This window comes from Dysidea avara, chromosome 9, assembly GCF_963678975.1.
Source record: "Dysidea avara chromosome 9, odDysAvar1.4, whole genome shotgun sequence".
Taxonomy (NCBI): domain Eukaryota; kingdom Metazoa; phylum Porifera; class Demospongiae; order Dictyoceratida; family Dysideidae; genus Dysidea; species Dysidea avara.
Genome location: NC_089280.1, coordinates 4,082,064 through 4,105,022, shown reverse-complemented (window position 1 = coordinate 4,105,022; position 22,959 = coordinate 4,082,064). Strand labels below are relative to the sequence as shown.

Sequence of the window (22,959 nt, the reverse complement as noted above, 5' to 3'; positions counted from 1 at the left end):
ATGTTGGTGTCAGTATAACAAGTTACTACAAGCTGCATACAAGCCAGCAGCTATATCTCTAATATAGTTATTGACACTTATCTTCTGCTTTGCTTCACAATCATTATTATGCAGCCACACGCAGTTGTGAGAATCTACTAAGTTGTATGAACAACCTGTATACTATTATATTACCACATAAGTTGTATAGTCATGTCAACCTTGTGTTTCAAACAATGCATATCTCTATAATATTATCTAATAATACATGCACATGTACATTAGCCTACGTATAACTGCATGAATGTATCACAATTCAGACATATGCCATTACAGATTAGCCATCAGTCCTTAGTGATACTATACATGCCAATACTACGCACTGATTATAACATGACTCATCATTGGAGTATTCTGTTGAACCTGCCTTAATGGCTACCTGTATAGAAAGACCACTGGTACCTTTCTAAAAAGACCAATTAACTTTAAAATTTTCAACTGAAGAAGTTGTACTCCAGGCCAATTAATCCACCTCCACCTGCCTACTGAAGCCAACAATGTTGGCTTGAAATTAGACATTTATATACAGGTTGATTGATTGTTCTGTGTACAAATTGTGAAGTGAAGTCATGTTTCACCATTTCCAAAATCAGATTGTTTACAAACTCCACTCTGTATTTATACACTGTATATTATGTGAACATATCAGTTTTTACTGTCAATATCATCACAATCCCCTTCTAATTTCGTGCGTGCGTGCGTGCGTGCGTGCGTGTGTGTGTGTGTGTGTGTGTGTGTGATTTCCTTCAGTTGAATGTAAATATAATGCATAAAAGTAAACTCCCACAATAGATGTGGTGACTTAACCTCTGCACCACTCACTTTACCACCACTTAACCCGACAAAATTATGAAGTCAAAGTATAGCAAATATCAAATCAAACAAAAACACATAATTAGGTAGCAGCTATTACTGTTTGTCACATTGCTAATCCTCAACAACTACATGGGGAAAACCCATGCATTTAATAGGTCTTGCACTAGTACAGCTCACCTACACAAATAAATCATTTCTGTGAGTAGGTGTTGACTGAGTCTCAACTAACCACGTAGCTCAACTGCAAGGAAAACATTAGTTACGCACAATTTCTTTTGACAACACAGAAGTATGCAATGTGTGTAGAGGTACGTTATTGTTATTAGAGCTTTACAGTGACCAGCACTGAAGGTCTGACAGTAACATGTGCTACAACCTTTGGATTGCCTAACCTAACTGGAACTGAAGACTTTAAATGATTACCTAGCTAACAATAACGTGTAACAGAAAAGGGCCAAAGAAAAGAAAAAATTCCTCCTACCCCAGGATTTGAACTGCAGGCCACCCAATGTCTAGTCGAGCACAACACTCAATCTCCTCCAGGAGGGATGAATTCAAACCTAAGTATTTATTAAGTATGTAAGCCAAACATTCATAGAACAGGAAACAGACACAAACTGTTGACTTACATACAGGTAGACGTGCTATGTACTGCACAGCCAAAAAACTCAACTCACTGAACAATTGCTGGATTTGCTCCCCTCTTCACTTTTCTTGAAAAACTGTACCTAGGAGTGAATGATATGGTCATTGTGGATACACCTTTTTGTATACCTGGAGAAGTCATGGTAGGTTGGTTATATGTCACACAGCTGTTACCAGCTATGTAAATCATAAACATTTGACAATCATCAATGGTTACTATAGCAACAATATTTCTAACACACCCACCTTGCAGAGTTTGCATCATGCTGGTGACATCAGACCATCACACATCACTGATATCATGCTCGCAGTTCCTTGTAGCCACACTGTGATTAAAATGAGCACAGCAAACACAATGTGAAATAGCTACCATATTAATGGTCAAATACCAACCCAGGGTATCTGCATAACACTTCAATTACATGAACAGTTGTGTGCCTTTCCTACTAACCCTTCAATGAATATGCGGAAATTCACACACACACACACACACACTACACACATGCATGCACACTGAACACTACACACACACACGCTGCACAATACACGTATACACTGCACACCACACACACATACACACACATACTACACACTGCACACACTACACCACATTATGCACATTACACACACGCGCATTACACTACTTACACACATGGACTACACTACACACATACACTACATTACACTACACACATACACTACATTACAATACACACACGCACTACACTACACTATACACACACAATCCTTGCTAATATGCAAGGACAAACACCAATTTTGGCCGGAAAATGTCAGATGTCCCACAAGCACTACATACATACTACACACACACACACACACACACACACACACACACACACACACACACACACACACACACACACACACACACACACACACACACACACACACACACACACACACACACACAGTGCTGGTTCACTAGGTAGGCTTGAATATCCCAGTAGCTATGTACTAGTAACCCACAGGAGGCTGCACCATGTCACAAGGTGAAGGTGTGGGCACCTAAAGTCCCACCTGGACTATCACCTGCTGTGGAAGATAAGGACAGACACAGATACACAACACACGCACACACGTACGCATGCTACACATGCATGCATCTATTGTATGGAAGTGACTCACTCTTTAACTACACACACTACAATATGTATTCACTAGTAATAGTATTCACATGCCTGTGTTTTTTCACACCTATAATTAATAATTACTGTAGCAAGTGAGAAAATTATAGTGCAATGTGAATGTTGAAATAAAATTAGAATGCATCACATAAATTACAATCACTGACTAGCACATTTTTAATTGATGGCTTGTGACAAAATTATGTTCACACATCAGTATTTATAGGATTACTGTCCCTAATTGTATATAGACAAAGTCTATGCAAACTGGCTGGTAGTACAGTACCCAATATAATTCCGGATAGAAAATTTTACCTGCTTATTATGTTAGCAGCATGAGATATTGGTTGAAAATCAAGTGTAGCAACACGCAGTATCTTTGGTAGATTGTAATTGTAGTTTTTTAACAGGGGATCCACTCAGTAACTGAATACTGATTTTCAGTACAGCCCTGTAAACATTAAAAGATTACTGTAGCATAGTTGAAAATTTTTGAGAAAGTGAAACGTCATCACAAAGGATTAAAGCATGAAGATAGATTCACCAAAGCTGCACAAAAAAAATTAAAAAAAAACAACAAAAAAACAACAAAAAACAGTGCAAAGTAAAAGTACTAAGCCATAGGCAGGAGGATAGTTCAATCATGGCTCCTACGTTAGGACAGCTTTGGACTTAACAGGCCTGTGTGTGGGGGGGGGGGGGGGGTAGGGTGAGTGGTAGGGGGCTGAACATTCATTGGTGCAAATTAAAGCATCTAGAAATGCTCCAGCACCACTGATGCTGGTGGGAAATAATACCAAATAAGTACATAAATGGCACAGTGTAGTCCCAGCTTGATACGGAGAAAAAAAGGGTCTGGTGGATCTCCAATACATTTTTTGTGCAGCCGGATCTACAATTTTTGGGGATCGTTGATTAGTGGTGATGAATAGCAAAGGCTTGTTAACAAAGTGACAATAGGAAATGCGGCGCGCGTACCCAAGGATGCAGCCTTGCCAAGCAAACGCGCGCCGTATTTCCTATTGTCATTCGTTAACAAGCCTTTGCTATTCATCACCACTAATCAACGATCCCCAAAAGTTGTAGATCCGGCTGCACAAAAAATGTATTGGAGATCCACCAGACCCTTTTTTTCTCCGCCCCCACACAAAAAGAAAAAAAGCGGTCTGGGCACACAAAAAGAAAAAAAGCGGTCTGGGCACGAGACTATCCCAACACAGTATCATACTTACATAAACACAAAATCTCGCACAAAATCGACTGTCAACACAACTGGATAGAGATAACTCACATGTCATCCATTCATTTCGACGCTGTAAAGCCCTTGAAAGGATGCAACCTTACTAGACCCACGCTGGAAGGGACTGAGAATAGTGTTTCTAGTATTTTGTAATTATTGCTCAAATGCAGTACTGTATTTCGAAATAAATATTAATAAATGTACACGTGGTACAGGTTTTAATTTCGCGAGGGGCTTTTCGCTGCATAATTGCGTTCAAAAAAAATTCGCGACGCACTGCGACGCGATGACTATTTTGCGGTAATCGACATCCGGTGAGAACTGAAACGGAATGATACCGCACTGAGCCACTTCAGTTGAGTGCGAAGGTAGTGTGTCTTGTAAAAAGAGCCGTCTACCATAAGTTCGATAGATCGCGAAAGCATGGATATCACCACACGACCAACTATGGAAGATTTACGTCAGTATGTAGTGCCACTGGTTGTTACACGTTGGGATGACATTGGTTTAGCGTTAGGTTTGGACTGTGAAACCGTAAGAAGTAATTACAAGCAAGACACTGCGAAGTGTTGTGAAGGTGTGTTTAGTAAATGGTTAGAGACTTCTGATAGTGCTAGTTGGGACCAATTGATTAAAGCTGTGAAGTCCGTTAAGCTTGATAAGATAGCTGAAGAGATGCAACTGTTACTACAGTGGAAAAATGCCACTATTTCCAGAAATTGTGCAACTTCAGGTATGCCCATCAGCTGTGTTATACGAAATATGGTACAGCATATACTATAGTATTGTATCGTGTAGTAGGGATCAAGGAGGTCTGCATTTTCCTACCAAGAACATCAGCCTTGCCTTCATTTCACAACAACTTGGCAGTACTCAATAGGCGTAATATTTGCCTTCAGAGCAATCCAAAACATATTCAACAAGTTTCAACTTCTACTGAGTAATTGACTGATGTCTTTTGCTTGGACCTAAGATGTACTTGTTGCAGCAGCTATAATGCATGCATCATGTGCTTACCTTTGTTCCCCTTTGTAACTTTCTCCATTGCTGACTGTAGGTGTTGATTGATGGGTAGTATCTCATTGGCTTGCCATTATTTAGAATGAAATAAAAACTGCCCATATTGTTCATACTATACCTTCTATATTTGAAGTGAATGAATTCATTGCACAGGCGCTTCTTGTACTGTAGTATAAAGGTTGACCAAAAAAGCAAATTGGGCACATCACTTTTGAAAAAACCCTGGCAACTTTTTGGTTAATTTAATAGTGAACAGAGTATTTGTGATCATCTCAGCACATAGTTCGCCTTTTTAGGAGCGTATAAGCACTGCAAGATGCTACAGTGTCCAGGAAATAGGTTACCAAATTTTTAGCCTATTATGGTAAGTGGCTTGGGAATTATAGCACTAGACAGGAGATATAGCAAAGAAATTGATTTCTACAGCAACTATAAGCTACAGGCACTTGAATTAGCACCCATAGCTTCCATAGTAATTGATATACAGGGTTAGGATTAGCTTAGAATGTTCACCATGAATTGGTAAATTCATAGTTTTACCCCTGTATTCACTTGCACATGCAAGTATGAAGTGTTTAAAGAAATGATACCAATCTTGCTTACGTTTAGTCATCTACCACATCATAAATAAACACGTGATACACGTACTCTGGGCTTCAGAAATAAAACAAAGATATTCGAAATCTCCATGAGCAGGTGAATAAGATGGTATATAGGTTTAATTGATTCAAGACTTGCTCCCTGAATAATGACTTAATTAATATTTCTTTATAGCCTATGTAATTTTCTCTGTGTTTTTTTAAAAACAAACTTTATTTTTATTTTGTGTATACTATGCAGGTGTTTTTGCTAAGACAGTCACATTTGTTGTATAATGTAAAGCAGTCTTTCTTGGCTAAAGTACATTGAATTACGGCTTTTTGATCACCTGAAATTGCTTTTCCAGCATCTTCAAAAGAATTACATGCCTCTAAAAATTATTATTGCTTGTCAGCGTTTATTTTTATAATTGCTAGGCAGTCTTTCTGCAAATCCTTTAAATGGTAGCTAATATTTAATTGTAAAATAATGATTAAGATTTAATGAAGAGTGCTTATTGCCATGGGTATCTAGCTACTGTACAGCAGAGTTGGGCAATATTTCAATAAATCATCCATATCGCCTAATTAAGTGCTCGCAATACAACTATTGCATATTTTTAGCCTTCGCAATATTATTGCATAGCATAGGCATAGGAAGCAAGGGGGGGTTAGGGTCTAACCATCAGCAAGTATGAAACTAATCTACCTGCAGACCCAACTCCTCAGCAGCACTTTAGAGTGACGATCATGATAAGCACCTCTAAAATTAATTTTCATGTGCAGCAATGTTGTTTGTATTGGACATAAAGGTAACCTACACAAGTAAGTATATACACTACTGGCATGATTTTTACTGCTAAAAATACACTGAAATTCAATTTCAAAGCATTAGTTTTTAATTTTTTTCTGGAGGGCATGCCCCAACCCCCTAGTTTAGCAGATTTCCTCACATGCTTTATTCAACCATCATTTTATCTTTACCATTGCCTAGCATCCCCCCCAACCACAAGGTGCTAGCTACACCTATGTATAGGCAATGTTTATTGCATTTCACAATAATTATTGCGATTGTTGTCTAAGTTGTGTCTATTCTGCGCCTTATATATGATAGAGTTTGTGCATATTATTGTTGACTATGTTAGTTGGTTAACCTTTTAGCAAAGAAGTTATGTTAGTAAACTAATTCACAGTGAAAACAAGCACTTACATTGACATCACAGACTTCAAAATGTGTGGTTGTGTTACAAATTTCACATGCAATATTGCAATAAATAACTCATACAATAATCACAAGTCACGAATTAAATATCATCCAACCCTACTGTACAATATTTACTGGACCTTGGTGAACATTGTTATTTTTACTCATATGAATCCAGCAATAGTTAGAAAGTTTCTACTTGGATGAAGGCTAAGGCTGAAACGATCAGAGTTTTTAGGTATTCAAGTACTCTCTAGAGTGAACAATCAAGTACTCACAAATACTAGCTACCTTGTAGTCATACCCATTTTATGTACTTTATACTGACTGTAAGCAGTTTACAGCTTTTTTAGGTAACAAAAATTATACACACACTGTATTAAAATACTAATGTTAGTGTTCCTGGCAAGAAATTATGCCAATCAAACTCTACAGCCTTCATTGTGTCACTCCCTGATGACAAATACATCATGTAAACTGGGTCATGTGATCTTAACAAGTACTTGAGTACCAATTTTACTATCCAGAGTACCAAAACCCTTAACGAATACTTGAGTATTTGTAGTATTTGTTTCAGTCCTAACAAAGGCTACCCACAAACTTGTTTAAAGTACTATCAATGCCTAGATCAGTGTCAAATATAATTCCTGGGTTCACCTTGTAATTTCCCCATGCTTTTTATTTTAAGGAAAAACATATTCATTAACTTTGTAGGGATTCTTAATGACCTCATTGGTACATTTTTGCAACATAAATATCCTCACCACAATAGGCAAAAGGTCTAGTGATGGTATAAGCATATTTATTTTGTAAAGCACCACCATGCTTGTGTTCAGAAAATACAGCCATATAAAGTGTTGTGCTTCAAGGTATGTCCACATGACAATGAATTAACCCTCTCACCGCCACAACCACCATATGGCAGTTTCCGATTATAAACGCCTGTAGCATCACATACTAAACACTCTGTAACTTCAGTCGAGCGTTTTAGTAGCCCCTGCGCTTATCCTGTAGTGGGCACGCCCTTAAGTGAACGGGAACAGGGATAACCGGTCTCTTGCGCACTATTGCGTTGTTAGATGATGCAATCGCGTACCTTCAGAATGTTGATAACAAGCATTGTAGACAATTCTTCGACGTGATAATGGCACTACTAATAAAGAGAAACAGTAGGGAGAGGGATTATATAGGTTGGAGTGGCGTGTTGCTACTTTTGTATGCCTCGAAACAGTGACCTTGTGCTTGTATGCACATGCGAACTTGCTCACATGTTGGAAAACCAGACTTAGAGATAATCGCTTCAACTGTAAACTGGTTAATGATGTTTATTGTGTTATTATAAACAATGCTAGCCTGTAAAGCAGTGAAATTTCATGTTTGGTTTCGCTTAGATCAATTTTCGTACTTTAGTTATATAATGGATTTATGGTTACTCTTGTGTAAACAACAACTTCATAATTGAATTTCTTGTTCTATAGCGAGTAAACTGATATATAGTTTTATAGGATTATGTGGTATGGTATGTAAGTTATAGCAGTTTATAAACAGTAGATTGGAGCCTCTACAAATGTGGCGGTGAAGGGGTTAAATGCGTATCAATTTGAATTAGTCTTGTCCACTCATCATTAAGCAGTGTTGGGAGTAACGCATTACTTATGTAATGTGTTATGTAATATTATTACTTTTGTGATAATTAAATAATATAACGAAATACGCTATAAAAACAGGTATTATAACTCAAGTTACTTTACTTACAAATGTAAGTAATATAGTTACTGTAGCGAATGTAACATTATTACTACAAGTAACAAAGTTACTAATCTCGTTAGTAATCCACTGAGTAACGCCTAGCCACTACGAAGTAATGAAGCCTACTAAATGAAGCTTATTCACCAGCTTCTTACTTATAACCAAGATTTGCACATTGTCCAACAATGAAATCATGTCACGTGATAAGGTGGTAGTTTCACACGTGACAGCTTAAGGCTGTGGACACAGAGTAATATAATATGTAATATTATTATAGTTACTTTATTTTATGGGTAATATGTAACTGTATCTAAATGGTTCAGTTACAAGTAATAGGTAATATGTAACTAGTTACATTTAAAAAGTAACTTGCCCAACACTGTCATTAAGACAATTCAAATGTTCTCACCAGGTAGTTTGATGTAAATTAGCTATTTGCCACATCATAATATTACAATTTTAGTTAGCACATGAGGGCTTGGCATGGTTTGCACATGACCTTGGTAAGCAATGGAGAATGGAAATACAGAAGTGCTCAGTGAGATAAAAATGCAAGGATGCTTCAGAACAATGATCCCATTCCTTTCACACACCCTCAGCTGTTTTTCATACTCTACTCTTTGAAATCCTTATGGTAAGTGATAAACACAAGAATAAGCACCTCAAGTACTCAAACATCATGCTATGAGTAAGTGTCCATAGTTTGGCTAGTTTTAGTGTTACACATATGTTCAACCATGCTGTCTAAAAATAAAATACGTACTGTAGTGTACTCTGTATTGCATGCATCCTTGTATGAAAAGAAAGCATAGCACATTTTTTCTTATTGAACCTCTCATGCAAAGTGTATATTATATTGAAATAAAGGGGTAGGTGCAAACTGGTATTTTTGCTTCTTAATTTCAGTGTTAAATTCTTCTCCCTAGCTTGTCAGGGTACAGGTTTGTGTATGGCAGTTGTATTAGTAAAAACTTATCCCTCCTACTTGTAATTATTCACCAAGCACTTATTTTGTAGACCATTTGCATGGCACAATAAAGTTTTAGTTTATCCCTATTCAGGATCTTTGTGTATGTTAGATACCCACTGGAGGTTTTTTAGTAGGGTTGACGACCCGAGGGCGCGGTTTGGTCACCGAGGCGTGGCATTAATTAGTGACCGAGGCGCAGCCGAGGTTACTAATTAATGCCCGCCGAGGTGCCAAACCAAGCACGAGGGTTTCAACCCTACTAAAAAACGACAGTGGGTATCTAACCTATTTAGAAAACAGCTCGTTACCAGCACTGACAAAAGAAGCACAGAGTCACGCTAGGTAAGGTCCTTTACAGCGTGTTTGATTCTGCTGCCGGCTTAGTGGCCAGGTTAGTGTTGTTTTAGTAGCTGTTATTTAGGTCCAAGGCTTGTTTACTAGCTAATACAAGCTGGCCACGAAGCGACAAGCTTTATTAGCTACAACGCGACAAGCTGTATTACAACTGGCCATGAAGCGACAAGCTTTATTACAACTGATGCCACGAAGCGACAAGCTTTATTATCTACAACGCGACAAGCTGTATTACAACTGGCCATGAAGCGACAAGCTTTATTACAACTGATGCCACGAAGCGACAAGCTTTATTAGCTACAACGCAACAAGCTGTATTACAACCGGCCATGAAGCGACAAGCTTTATTACAACTGATGCCACGAAGCGACAAGCTTTATTAGCTACAACGCGACAAGCTTTATTACAACTGATGCCACGAAGCGACAAGCTTTATTACAACGTGACAAGCTGTATTACAACTGGCCACGAAGCGACAAGCTTTATAACAACTGGCCACGAATCGAAACGACAAGTTTTATAACAGCTGGCCACGAAGCGACAAGCTTTAAAAAATAGCTGGCCACGAAGCGACAAGCTTTATAACAGCTGGCCACGAGCTACAGGCTTTTATAACTGGCCACAGAGTGACAAATGTTACAAACAGGTGCAATAGCATAGCTGAAGTGTGTTGATGGTATAATGGCGACAGTGCTGACAAGCAGACGAACGCAAATGTGCTTGCTGTAAACTCGCAACACCAGTAGTTTGATGGCTAGCAAGTTGTGAATGTGAACATTGTTGGGGGTAACTGTGATATGCATCGAGCAGCTGGCTCTTTCGGTTGATGGCTAGATTGGTCAAGTGCTGGTATGGCTGATGAAGGTAAAAACCCAACTCTCACTAACCATACAACCACTAATTAAATCAGTGACATAGAAAACTCTTTGAAGTGTTGCTGAATTTACCATAACAGTCTCACGTGACAAGAGGTCTCTAAATGAAACTTAGAGCCCTCACCTCAGGTCTCTAAGTGGTATTAATAACCTCATTAACTGTGTCAACATCAAAGAGAATTATTCATGCTGCTTTCTAAGACTACACTGTGGTCTGCTTATTTGCAAGTACAGTGTTTATTGAGAATATGGTGGCTCAACCACAGAATTTAAGTCAAAACATGTTGATCCTATTTTTTAGGTTTGGCATAGAAGAATGCACTACACCCATGTTTACATGGAGGAGTGTTGGATAGACATTTTGTGTCATTTAAACAATTGTATGATGAAATGTATGCAAATGTAATTCTTATATCACTCAGAGTGTGCAAAACTGAAAAACCTGTAGGAATAGTGAGTTCATTTATAATAGACTTTGTTGTCAACAAGTTTTGCTCAAAATTGTTGTGGCACACGCAAGTTCTTTTGTAGGTGCAATGAGAAATACTGTGCATAGCTCAGTGCATGCCTCCCTTTGGAGCAAACAAAAATGTTCCAATGGGGAGGTTACGCATCACAGTGTCTGGATCACATATGAGCAAGTTTGGTCTAGTTTTCTATTTTAGCAAGTTTTTGTAGGCTTAATATTCAGTTAAAAGTGATGCCACTCAACCATGCAACTTAGTTTAGCAGGTCAAATCCACGATCTTACACCTTTTAGTATAAGGCACAGGCACTTATACCTAGTGTTGAAGGTTTCAAGGACCTGGCCTACGAGATTAGGTTGGGACATGCCAGCTTAATCAGTGACACTGAATTAGATTTCTAGAGGACGTGTACAACACTATATGGTCTTCAGAGTGCTAGTCTTCCTTTGCACATGCGTTTATGGATAAGCACTATGACAAGATTGATGCCTGGGTCTGGAAGGGAATACTGCTGTAAAAACAAACTTAGGTATGAAAAATAACTGTTTATAAATGTAAAAGTGTATTTGTGACTGGGCCTGCAAAAATAGGGCATGTGGGCACATGCGTTTTGCCTACTTTTTCAAACTTCCATCACTCACAACTTTTTATTCCATTATGCTATGAAAATGCAATGTTCCACTTTTGTTAAGCATTTAATTGGCTTTATGATGCAAGTTACACAATGAAAATATGCTGCTCTGGTACTGAGATATGACCTGTAGTGCGGCAAGGTGTAGTTTGTGCCCACACGCCCTGTTTTCGCAGGCCCGGTCACATTTTAAAAATATTTGTGTCTGTGTCCACGTCCGTGTCCGACCGTATCCACCTTTTCCAAGATGTGGTGTTTTATCATTTCCACTACCCACTGGGGACCTGCAAGGAGGTTACTGAAAGCCTGTGTAGCAGGGAGTCAGAAACATGCTACTAAAATCTGGGCATACAAGCTAATCTCTACAATTATATAACTCTGTATTAGACTTTAGAGCATGTGTACAACACTATATGGTCTTTGACATTCTGTGGAGTGCTGGTCTAGTCCTTCGCACGTGCGCTTATAAATGGATAAGTGCTTTGACAAGATCAACGCCCAGGTCTGGAAGCAAAGACTGCTGTAAAAACAACGTTAGGAATGAAAAATAACTGTTATATAAATGTAAAAGTGCTTTTTGAAAATGCCTATGTCTGTGTCCGCATCCAATTGTATCCGCCTTTTCCAACTACCCACATCTGCCATATAAGTGCTGTCATTTCATGTCCATCTAACCAGTACAGTGAAACCTGCCTTACCATATATCATGAGGTCACCTGCCTAAACTGGTCATTGTGAAAATCTCCAAATGTGTCATTTGTGTACCAAGAACCTACTTATAGCAGCCACCTGCTTAATAAGGTCAAGAAATTTTGGCCCACAGGTGACTGGTTCATTGTACTAGTATTAGACTTTGTCATGTCTTCAATAATATTATTTTTCTCATTGCACTCCATCTTCATTATCATGGATAGAAAAAAGTTGGTTCTTACAGTCCCTGGATCCACTGTTTCTACACTCACCTCTGGCCAAAGCTGTATGCTTAATGTTGGGGATGCAGTGTCTATCGAACAAACCCTAATATCTGGCAATGCATTAGCCCACATCTTCATCAAGCAATGCTGCACAGCTCTGCAATGCTTAAACATAAAGGTATTGAGGATAGAAAATACTTTCAAAGATAATGCTTCCTGCAGAAGATGAAGGGTCATGCAGTTCTGTTTGAACAAGGTAATAAACTGATTGTTCAAAGGACTGTAAATACTACCTCAGTTAGGAAGTCAAAGTGATAATCATCAACAACAACTTTGTAGTTTCCACAGTGCACACAAAGTGCATTATAGGACCCAGATTTACCACCCAATCAACAAATGTCTGTGATCACACTGCCATAGACTCCAGTACCAGAGAGACTTATCCAAATGATCTGTCCAGAACCCTAATTCTGGGTCTGCTCTCCCTCTAGAGCATATAGTACTTCCACAGGCTTTTCTGTTCAGTCGCAGGCAGAATCAGCCTACTAGAAAGAACCCATGGGTGACAGTACTAGAAGGCTATTACATTCTATCCCTCCCTATAATCCTCACTTGTCTGCAGCAAACATTGTAGCATCAGGGGAATAGGTACAGTTTCTTCTTCAGCATCTGTCATACATATTTCAACCCAAGTTTTCATATATAATCTAGACAGATGGAAGTCAGAGATGACGTCAACTTGAAACATCTAAACAGATAAAATGATAGCACCTTAAGGTTGAATGCGTATAAACTCAGTCAGAATTCTAAGAATTGACTAAACAGTGCCGAGGCTCAATGATACTTAATTTCAATTTACCCTCTCCCCCAGTTTTGATCTTTTCTCTTCCAAGTTGGTATACTAATTCGGCCTCTATACTAATTCGGCCTCTCTTCCAAGTTGGTATCTTTTCCCTATTCAGCCTCTATAGATTCAAGGATATTTAAAGATCCTCAAGTCAAATGTGTAATTACTTAGACCACTAGGTACTTACTTAGCTGGTAATTTACATGGACAACGTGTTTCTGGTGGCAGAATCTGAGTAAAAGCTAATAGAGCACTTTAGTTGCCAAATTGAGAACTATTTCTGTGAACTACCCAGAAAATTGATTTGCAAGGAATGACTGTCTGACAGTGGACCTGAAATTACATATCGGAGAGATCAAGACAATTAGACAGATAGCTTACTGTCAAGATGACCATTAGTTTAACAACTTTCACAGCTTTTTGGGAAGCTAAATGCAGCCTTCCTGGCACCTGACTGCAAATCTGCCTAAAAGAAGCCAACCATTAAAATTACCAAGTAGTGGTTTAAGTCTACCCTTAAAATCTTCAGTGGGCACCTCTATCTCTCCTCATAGAATGGAAGAAGCCTATAATCATCTAATAACATCAGATGCATTTCTGTACAGGGCTGAGAAATGACATGCAGCAACAAACCAGATCAGGGGTCTGTGTTTGTCATCCACAAGTCCTTTCACATCAATTGCCTGGAGATGCAAATCACTTCAAGCATATATTCACAAAGATGAAGTTGGGTACTTAAGATCTTTTACCAAGACAATTCTACTTACATCAGAAGAGGGGACCAATGTTATTTCTTAGCTAACAAGTAACCTGCGGTTGTGGTAAATAAAGAAGAAAAATCTACCTTCAAGCTCACGAGTTCTCAACACAATTACCTAGTTGGGAGTGTCAGAGTGATATCCCAGAATCTACAGGCCTGTAAAAGCCCCCAGTATTTGTGAGTTGAGTAGCCACAGATTGCCTTGATTAGAGTACCCTTCAAGGGAAATTATATAACAGTTCATCTTGCAACATGATAGGTTAGTTCCTGTCCCTTGTACAGTTTCATGGAGTTCAAAAAGTAGTACTGGTAGTCCCTCTGTAGAAAGCTTAAGCAAGATATCCAATAATATTGGTCAGTAATCAGTACTTGTCAGCAACACAATACAGCCAGTGTCAGAACAATCTACCAGACCTTATCCCACAACTTGAAGAAGCAGATGACCATGTAATTGAAGATGAAAGGAAAGGCAAAGTGCAAGGCAGATAAGGCACATGTCAATCTCACGAGTTAGTTATTGTGGCCATGCATTGCTTCATCTGTGCACTGCTCATTTGGCCTCTAGCCTTGTGGCCAACTGACAGGCTGGAAGGCAGGGCAGACCAAAAATCGGGTTTTGGCAAATTTTTATATTACAATACCTTTGTGGTACCTTGGTGTTATTGTTTAGATATAAAACTAAAAGTTCCTTTAGTGCACTTTCAGTAAGTTGCTACATATTTTCAGTGGAATTTTCTGCTGACCGACTTACTTACTGACTTTGTGCAGATTTTAATTGATGCCACTGCTGCACCCTCAGCTATGCCAGCTAACCCCCAAACATGCCAGGTTTGTAGCACAGTTGGTATTGCTAAGTGTTGCCACATTCCTTGGGCTTCTCTGTTGTCACAGTAGTTATTTGGATTTTTTTAGCCCAATGAATAAGTTTTTAGGGTGATAGGGTTCAGCTAGTTGTAAAATTTAAGAGGTTGCAGTTATGACGTTAGAAATGATTATTCACTCATGCCTATAGGGAAGGTTTGTTCTTTTTGTAAATTTTGTTTACCTGTTTCCTACACATGTTTAGTTAATGTTTTGCCAGATATTACTTCAAATTTCTTTCAAATCAAAAGGCTTAAGCTACAACGAATTGTTAATCTATGCATTGATTGATTTTCAACTTTTATTCCCATACAGTGTATATAAGCCTTTACCTGGTAAACCGAAAATAGTTGAAAATCAGTCTATAGAGAGTCAGAGATGGGGTAACGTGTTACATAATATATATTACAATTCACGATTCTGAATAATATAACGTGTTACTTTTGGAAATGTAGTAATATAACTTTAAGTTACTTTTGGAAACTATAATCATTACTAGTAACGAAAAAAAGTAATATTATTACACGATGAGTAGCTAGTAGTGAAAAGTAACGAGTAACTTTACGATGGTGTAACGAATGATAGTACCAGTAATGATGAACAAGTAATGCATTAAAATGGATTTTACTGCCAATTATCCATTCTACTAATGTTAATCCATTACCCTTTCTTCTAAATGGTGCTCAGGTGTTGTATGTAAGCGTGACTGATGTGCATCATGTGACCACATGTGGTTTGTATGTTAACTTTAACTTAGCTGTCTTACTGGCAAAAATCAAAGCATTAACATGATCAAACACGTGATCCATGCTTCGAACTAGCAAGGCTTACATAACTTGCAACATACTAGCAATACTTGAACGTGTACAATGATCGGCAAAAGGTGCAATATTCACTTTAATGCCTTGCAAGTTCGAGATGTTTGAATTACAGATCACGTGTTTGATTCACGATTATGCTTTGTTTTTTTGCAAGAAACCTGAAAAACACGGTAATAAAGTAACTTAGCATGAACATAATATTTGTAGCTAATATTATTATTATGTTAGTAACTTAATATGTAATATTATTAGGCAGCAATTTAATATGTAATATTATTAGTTAGTAACTTAATATGTAATATTATTAAGTTACTCTTTATTCTAAGTAATATGTAACTGTAATATCATACAGTATGATAGAACTGTAATATCATACAGTACAATAGTACTGTATAGTAGGGGTTGGTAAGAAATCATATGGTTTCGTGGATTTTCGTACCTTAAAAAATGGCCTTGCAATAAGTTTTACCCAAAAAAAAACACCTGGAATGCATTAGTACTGTTATAATGATGCTTTACCTCGAGTAAACGAAGTAAAAAGTTGTTCAATGTAGAGTGAGTTTTAAAATTTTCAAAATTCACCTACATTTAGTCTGCCTGCCTGCCTGCCTGCCTGCCTGCCTGCCTGCCTGCCTGCCTGCCTGCCTGCCTGCCTGCCTGCCTGCCTGCCTGCCTGCCTGCCTGCCTGCCTGCCTGCCTGCCTGCCTGCCTGCCTGCCTGCCTGCCTGCCTGCCTGCCTGCCTGCCTGCCTGCCTGCCTGCCTGCCTGCCTGCCTGCCTGCCTGCCTGCCTGCCTGCCTGCCTGCCTGCCTGCCTGCCTGCCTGCCTGCCTGCCTGCCTGCTGTAAGACCCAGTAGCGCTAGGTGTACAGCTCCAGAAATTTCAGACAGCCAAGGTAATGACAGCAGATTCACGAATCTGTTGTTCCGATTACGTTCTATCCGTTGTACCATGCTGCTTACTTTCATCACTCCTTCGTTTCTTTGTTCTTCTTGAAGGATAATTAATAGCTGCGGCATGCGCCACAACCCAAACATGTGATTTTAACGAAGTGTAAATACGTGTGCATAAGGTGAGTGTGAACGGGTGTAGTACCCAAGGAGTTGTCTCTAGCATTAATGCTGGGTAGTCGTTTTGTATAGATTTAATTACCAGTTTAGCTTTTTGTGAGGTAGCTAGCTAATTTTTGTCTTTGAGGGGCGGATCCACCTCGGGATCCTGACTTCTAAAAGCGAGGGTTCCACTCTTATAATGGTAAACTCTTCAGCGATATTTTACTGTAAAATCATCAACATTTAGGCCATTAGAAATGCAGCTGAAGCCTTAAACAGTTGCTGTAATAGTTTTAAAAGACAAAACAATAATTATTTTTAGAGGCATTTATTGCGTACAAAGGTAAAAGAGCTGCTTCGAGTGATATTTATACTATGTGGAAAGCAAAGGAGTATAATACAGCTAGCTAGCTAGACAAAAAAGTTAAGAAACTAGTTATTATTAAAATTTCAAAAGAAAGTAGGGGTTGATATATTATACAATGAATATACACGCTACAAAAAGTATGGAAACAAGTTTTTAAAATGTTACAGCTGAAATGAGAAATGATCCAGCAGTAAAAAGCAAGGGAACAAGATTAGACGACTACTTGCTAAAATGAGACACACTTTAATCCCTATTTTTGGCTAATTTGATGGCCTCATTTCAAGATGCTAGCCAAAAGTAGGCATTAAGGTGTGTCTCATTTTAGCAAGTAGTCATCTAATCTTGTTTCCTTACTTTTTTACTGCTGGATAATTTCTCATTTCAGCGGTAACATTTTTAAAACTTGTTTCCATACTTTTTGTAGCATGTATATTCACTGTATCAGGCCCGTACGCAGGAATTTCAAAAGGGGGCTCTAAATTGAAGCGGTAGGCAATCCCAGATGCAGGGGTCTGGGGGTGCAGTCCCCAGACGCTGAGAAAGGTTTAATATTCAGTGTCCTGAGAATAACCTCAGATTGCTTAAATGCAGAAATGCATGCAGTGATTAAATAAACTTCTCACACATCATTGTATTAACACAAATTCCTCTCAACATGGACCCATTGCACACCGTTGCTAATGCAAACAAGAGAGTAAAATATGGTTGTAGTGCATGTACATGCCATCATTTCTAAGGCTGCTCAGCTATAAGCTAAACCTTACATTTAATCATTGTCCAAACATGGATGATAGCTAACCATAATAAGGGTAATGTGAAAACAACTGACAGACTCACACACTTGACACTTTAGAATGCAACATGCCAGGCTTACTTGTTGTTATAGTTGTTGTTATAGTTAACAGTGCAGTGTCCATCCAGTCTGGTGTTCATCATAGCTATTCTGAGTTCTTATTAGAAAATATTTAATTACGATTGGAATTAATCGAAATAATAATAGTAGCTCACAGTGCAGTATGGTCATGGATGGTTAGATGGATGAAGCCTTAGCGATAGAGACAAAACCACTGTCTGTATTCATGCATCATTAAAGTGGTTTCTATGTACACAGATAGCTAACCTCAAAGCGCTGTGGTTAATACCTGGAAGCCACACGCAGTTCAACTGGTAGAAGCCATGGAAGGCGTATAACGAATGCTAGAACACAAATTACAGTTGAAAAGATCATTTTACAGTATAAATACAATTTCCAGTTTAAAATAGGGGGTTCAACCGAACCCCCCTGGGTATGGGCCTGTGTATAATATATCAACCCCTACTTCCTTTTGATTGGGATGTTACTGCACTCCTACTACTGTATGGCAAACTAAATCACTATGTGATTAGTATAGGTAATCACACACATTTGAGTGTAATTAGGGAATAATTGTACGAGTAACAGTCAAAATTGCACGAGGCGAAGCCGAGTGCAATTTTGGCTGTTACGAGTACAATTATTCCATAATTGCACGAAAATGCATGTGATTGCCTACTAATCACATAGTGACCACCCTTCATGGTTTGTAGTACACATCTATCCAGTTCTATGTGGCCATTAACTTCTACCAGGTGATTGCATCATCCTTCTTTGTATTACATCATTTGTTGTTGCACTTAAAAGGCTTCATGTGTCAGCAATTCTGATTGGCAACTCAAAATGTCTACATATGTTGCACTTAAAAGGCTTCTATTTGTCAGCTCATTTGATTGGCCATTCATTATATCACTTTTTTGTTGCACTTAAAAGGCTTCTGTTATTCTGCTATTTTATTGGCTACTTTACAGTGCAATTACAAAAACAAGGCCATGCGATTTGGGATTAATTGCACTCCTACTATTGAGACTAATGTATGGCAAATTAAATCACTATGTGATTAGTACTAGTAATAGCATGGGTAGCAGTGAAATTTGGGATAAATATCACGAGTGTTGTATTGGAAATTTACCATTTCCAATACAGCAAGAGTGGTATTTATCCCAAATTTCACTGCTACCCATGCTATTGCCAGTTAATACCATACTCCCTGCATATGCTGCATTAGCTTTGCTATGTACGCAATTTGTCACTATGTACTAAACACGCGTCGACACTAATTGGCGCTACATTGTTAACATAAATTCTAGCCAATGAAATTGCAATTACAACTTTTTCACTGCTGTCAGTGAAATACGGGATAAATTTCACTGCTACTATTGAGACTTTTGTACGGGCAGTGAAACAGGTATGGTATTATGTGAATAACTGTAAGTTGGCCAAATTTTCTCCACCCAAATAAATTATTTTGCTTGTGAGGATTTTTCTTTGCTTTGTGCAAGGCTCTTTGTGGTTTGTTACATTATGTACATAAGTCAATTTTACAATATATATATATATTAAGTGTGTAAACCTGAATCAAGCAGTCTCTTGGGTAACTCTGCACCACCATTAGGGTTTTGAACTAAGTCCCTGCCATTGATATCTACTACTGAGCTTGGCAATACATGTGTGGTTCCTTGAATCTTGAAGTCCAGACAAAATGTGAATGCTACCATATCGACTATTCCAGAGGAATGACTAATCTGAACTTGTAGTTCAATACTGCATTATATTGTCAGCATGTGGCAGGCCACAATTAGTAATTAAATGAACACAGATGCACACTTTACTAACAATTAATCATACTTTCACTTACAATATTACCATTAAGCAAATTGAACTGCTGACATTTTTGAGTTAAATATGGAGGTCCCTGGTTTGAATCCTGGAGATCAATTCTTTGATAATTTTGTGTACTTTTGTGGTGACTGTTCTATTAGAGTATTTCAATACTGCAAATATACACCAGGTTTTATTTTCTCTGTAGAGTTTGTCACTGCAGTTTCTTGTAAACAGCAACAAGTTTGAGCTATGATGGTGCAGTTATATTATACAGACTGATTTTCAAGTTATTCCATAAATGGTTTATTCTGTAGGCATGTTTATCATATTTGCACTATGTGAATTTGCTTTAACATAAACCAAGTTCGGTGTTTGCAGTTCATGATGATTATGAGAGCGATTGCAGAACAAAATTGGAAAAGGGAGCACAGAGCTACGTACACATGAAACCCACATTTTCTTTCTTCCCGTCAATAATATGCTCACAGCGTGGAGCAAAAGCATTCTTGGGTACAACACACTGTTGTGTGTCTTGATGGTTTGTTACACATACTTGGCTTTTGCATTATAATTCTGTAGGAGTTACTTTGATACATTCACAGCCACAAAAGGTTTAAGTTGTAATAGGTAAACTGTCTTCAGAGTTGGGGAAGTTAGATCAATCAGAATTGCTGACATGTGATATCTATATATGTGACTGTCTCAGCAAAAACCTGACTTGTTCGCACAATTAAAAAATATTTTTTTTTATTCACTCAGCAATATCAGCAGTGTCCAAGGAATGGATCACCACAGTTCCAGCCTTCTGTGGTGTGTAGTTTTGGAATTATAGTGATAGACAGTAGGAAGAGCAAAGTAATCGATTTGTACAGCGACTATACTGAAAATAAACTACAGGCGCTTACATTCACAGCCATAACTTCCGTTTGGATTCGCCTACAACGTTGCAATTTGGCTTAAAATGTTCACCGTGGATCAGCACATCAGCCAAGGTATAGTATTAGCCCTGTAGATACTTACGCATATGGATATGAAGGTGGTTTGGTAGAAGAAACGATGACAATCTTGTTTACGTTTACCGCATCGTAAACAAACGCACTTGACACGTATACCATTGGAGCTAGAGATACGAAACAAAGATTTTCGAACTCTCCATGAACAGGTGAATAAGATGGTATATAGCTTTAATCGATTTGAGTCTTCCTTCTTCGAGTACTGGCCCGATAAATACTTGCGTAGTTTTTTTGTAGCATGCGTAATTTACGAATTACTTTTAAAATTTGATTTTCTCAATACGCATACTTGTGCAAACAAGTCGGGTTTTTGCTGAGACGGTCACATATATATATAAAGCTCAAAAGCCATCTGTCTGAAACTCTGTCCGTCTACAATTCCGATGGTGTCCAACTATTTTCTCACCAGCTGATGCACATATCGAAGCGTTTTTTGTGCCAAACTAAGTACTCATCATCTAAGAATTACCTCGCTTTTAAATGAAGCTCTAACTACTGTCGTTCGTCATTTACAGCGCGATTATTGCAAGGGTGCAGACAAAAATTCTTTCTGTAAACCGCATGCAAACCGCAAGTAAACACCTATTCCATTCAACTTAAGCATGCCTTTATAAACAACTTATAGGCTCAAGCAAGCCTCAGATTACATTTAGTCGAATCGTTAGAGCGTTCAACTTGCGATTGTTCAGTCCCCAGATCAAATCCCAGTAGTAACATGGCCTCTTTCTTTTTATCTAACCTTTTTGGTTAATACTTTTTTTTTGCTTCGACAACCTTTTTGGTTACAAGTTTTTTTTGTTTCACCAACCTTTTTTGTTACAAGTTTGAATTCTGTTTGGCAATCTTTTTGGTTACACCTTTTTTCTGTTACATGTACTGCACACTTATGCCATACCATACCATTATTCTCTCACTGGACACCTGCTTACCATCTCTTTTTTTTTTCAAGTGTTTTTGTCTTTGTAATCAACGCAGTTTTTTACTTCACTGAAGAAGGTGTTGAGGTGATGACAAGATATTTATTACATTATATAGGCTAGCATTAATTACTTCAGTGCTTTGGCCCGTTTTTGTTTTACTTTATTGTTAGCTAAGTTAAGTAATTGTAGTCTTAATATCCAGTTTGTTAGGTTAGGTAATGCAAAGGCTGCAGTGCATGTTGCTGTCATACCTTCAGTGCTAGCCACTAAAAGCTTTAATAGACTTTAAGTATACAGAAATTAATAGTGTAACTAATGGCATGTAAGGAATGCACAAGTATCAGCCACAGGTATCAGCCATAGCAATCTATCACCTTACTTGAATGCATAACATGTGAAACTGCTGCACCATGCCAGTGTTGTAGGGCAATGTACACCGATGCTATATGCTACATTATGTACAAATTCATTTCTTTTTTAGTCAGTAAGTCAAATGTCATGTAGAATCTGAAATGGTATCATTACCTGTATGGCCTGTATGACAGTTACTACTAACATTCTATTATTGTTTACACCTTTGTGGTAAACATGATGGGATAATATAAGGCTAAGCTTAGAGCTACACCCAGCTCACATTCTTTAAAAGTGACATCGACATCACCATACATGAATGGCACTGATGTTTAATGCTTGGTTCCCATTACTTAGTTAATGTGGAGATGGCTCTGCACATTTAGCACATAACACACACAGTATGGCAAGTGCTGCACTCCGAGTGGATTATAATGGTCGGCCATCGGACATTTACCGACCAACTGGCTCGAAGACCGCTCAATTATGTACTGAACCGGTCAAGGATGGCCGACCAATTTCCACTAGAGAAGATCGATATACTCTAATAGAACAGTCAGCGACTCTAATAGAACAGTCAAACAGCTTTTAAAAAGGTGTAGCAAAAATGTTTTTAAAAACGAGAGAAAAAAATCATCTGACTT

The 22,959-nt window shown here is 38.3% G+C and overlaps 1 protein-coding gene and 1 long non-coding RNA gene across 6 annotated transcripts in view; one reads left to right on the top strand and one right to left on the bottom strand.

Moving 5' to 3' along the window:
* Positions 1-894: 894 nt before the first annotated feature.
* On the bottom strand, positions 895-5,228 carry LOC136265724 (uncharacterized). 5 transcript variants are annotated; one of them, XR_010705703.1, is made up of 7 exons: positions 3,937-5,228; positions 2,961-3,096; positions 1,747-2,553; positions 1,630-1,677; positions 1,533-1,583; positions 1,037-1,096; positions 895-980 (listed from the first exon to the last, which is right to left on the bottom strand). It is a non-coding gene; the product is annotated as an uncharacterized lncRNA (long non-coding RNA). The 5 variants fall into 5 exon arrangements; XR_010705705.1 differs by lacking the exon at positions 2,961-3,096 and having other exon boundaries at positions 3,937-5,223; XR_010705704.1 differs by lacking the exons at positions 2,961-3,096; positions 3,937-5,228 and having other exon boundaries at positions 1,747-2,320; positions 2,383-2,953.
* The window catches only part of LOC136265721 (protein NLRC3-like), a 24,662-nt gene continuing 5,883 nt past the window's right edge, over positions 4,181-22,959 (top strand). Inside the window, exon 1 of the mRNA XM_066060630.1 lies at positions 4,181-4,618. Within this exon, the coding sequence (XP_065916702.1) occupies positions 4,309-4,618 (310 nt within the window). The 5' untranslated portion in view covers positions 4,181-4,308. The remainder of the gene's footprint in view (positions 4,619-22,959) is intronic.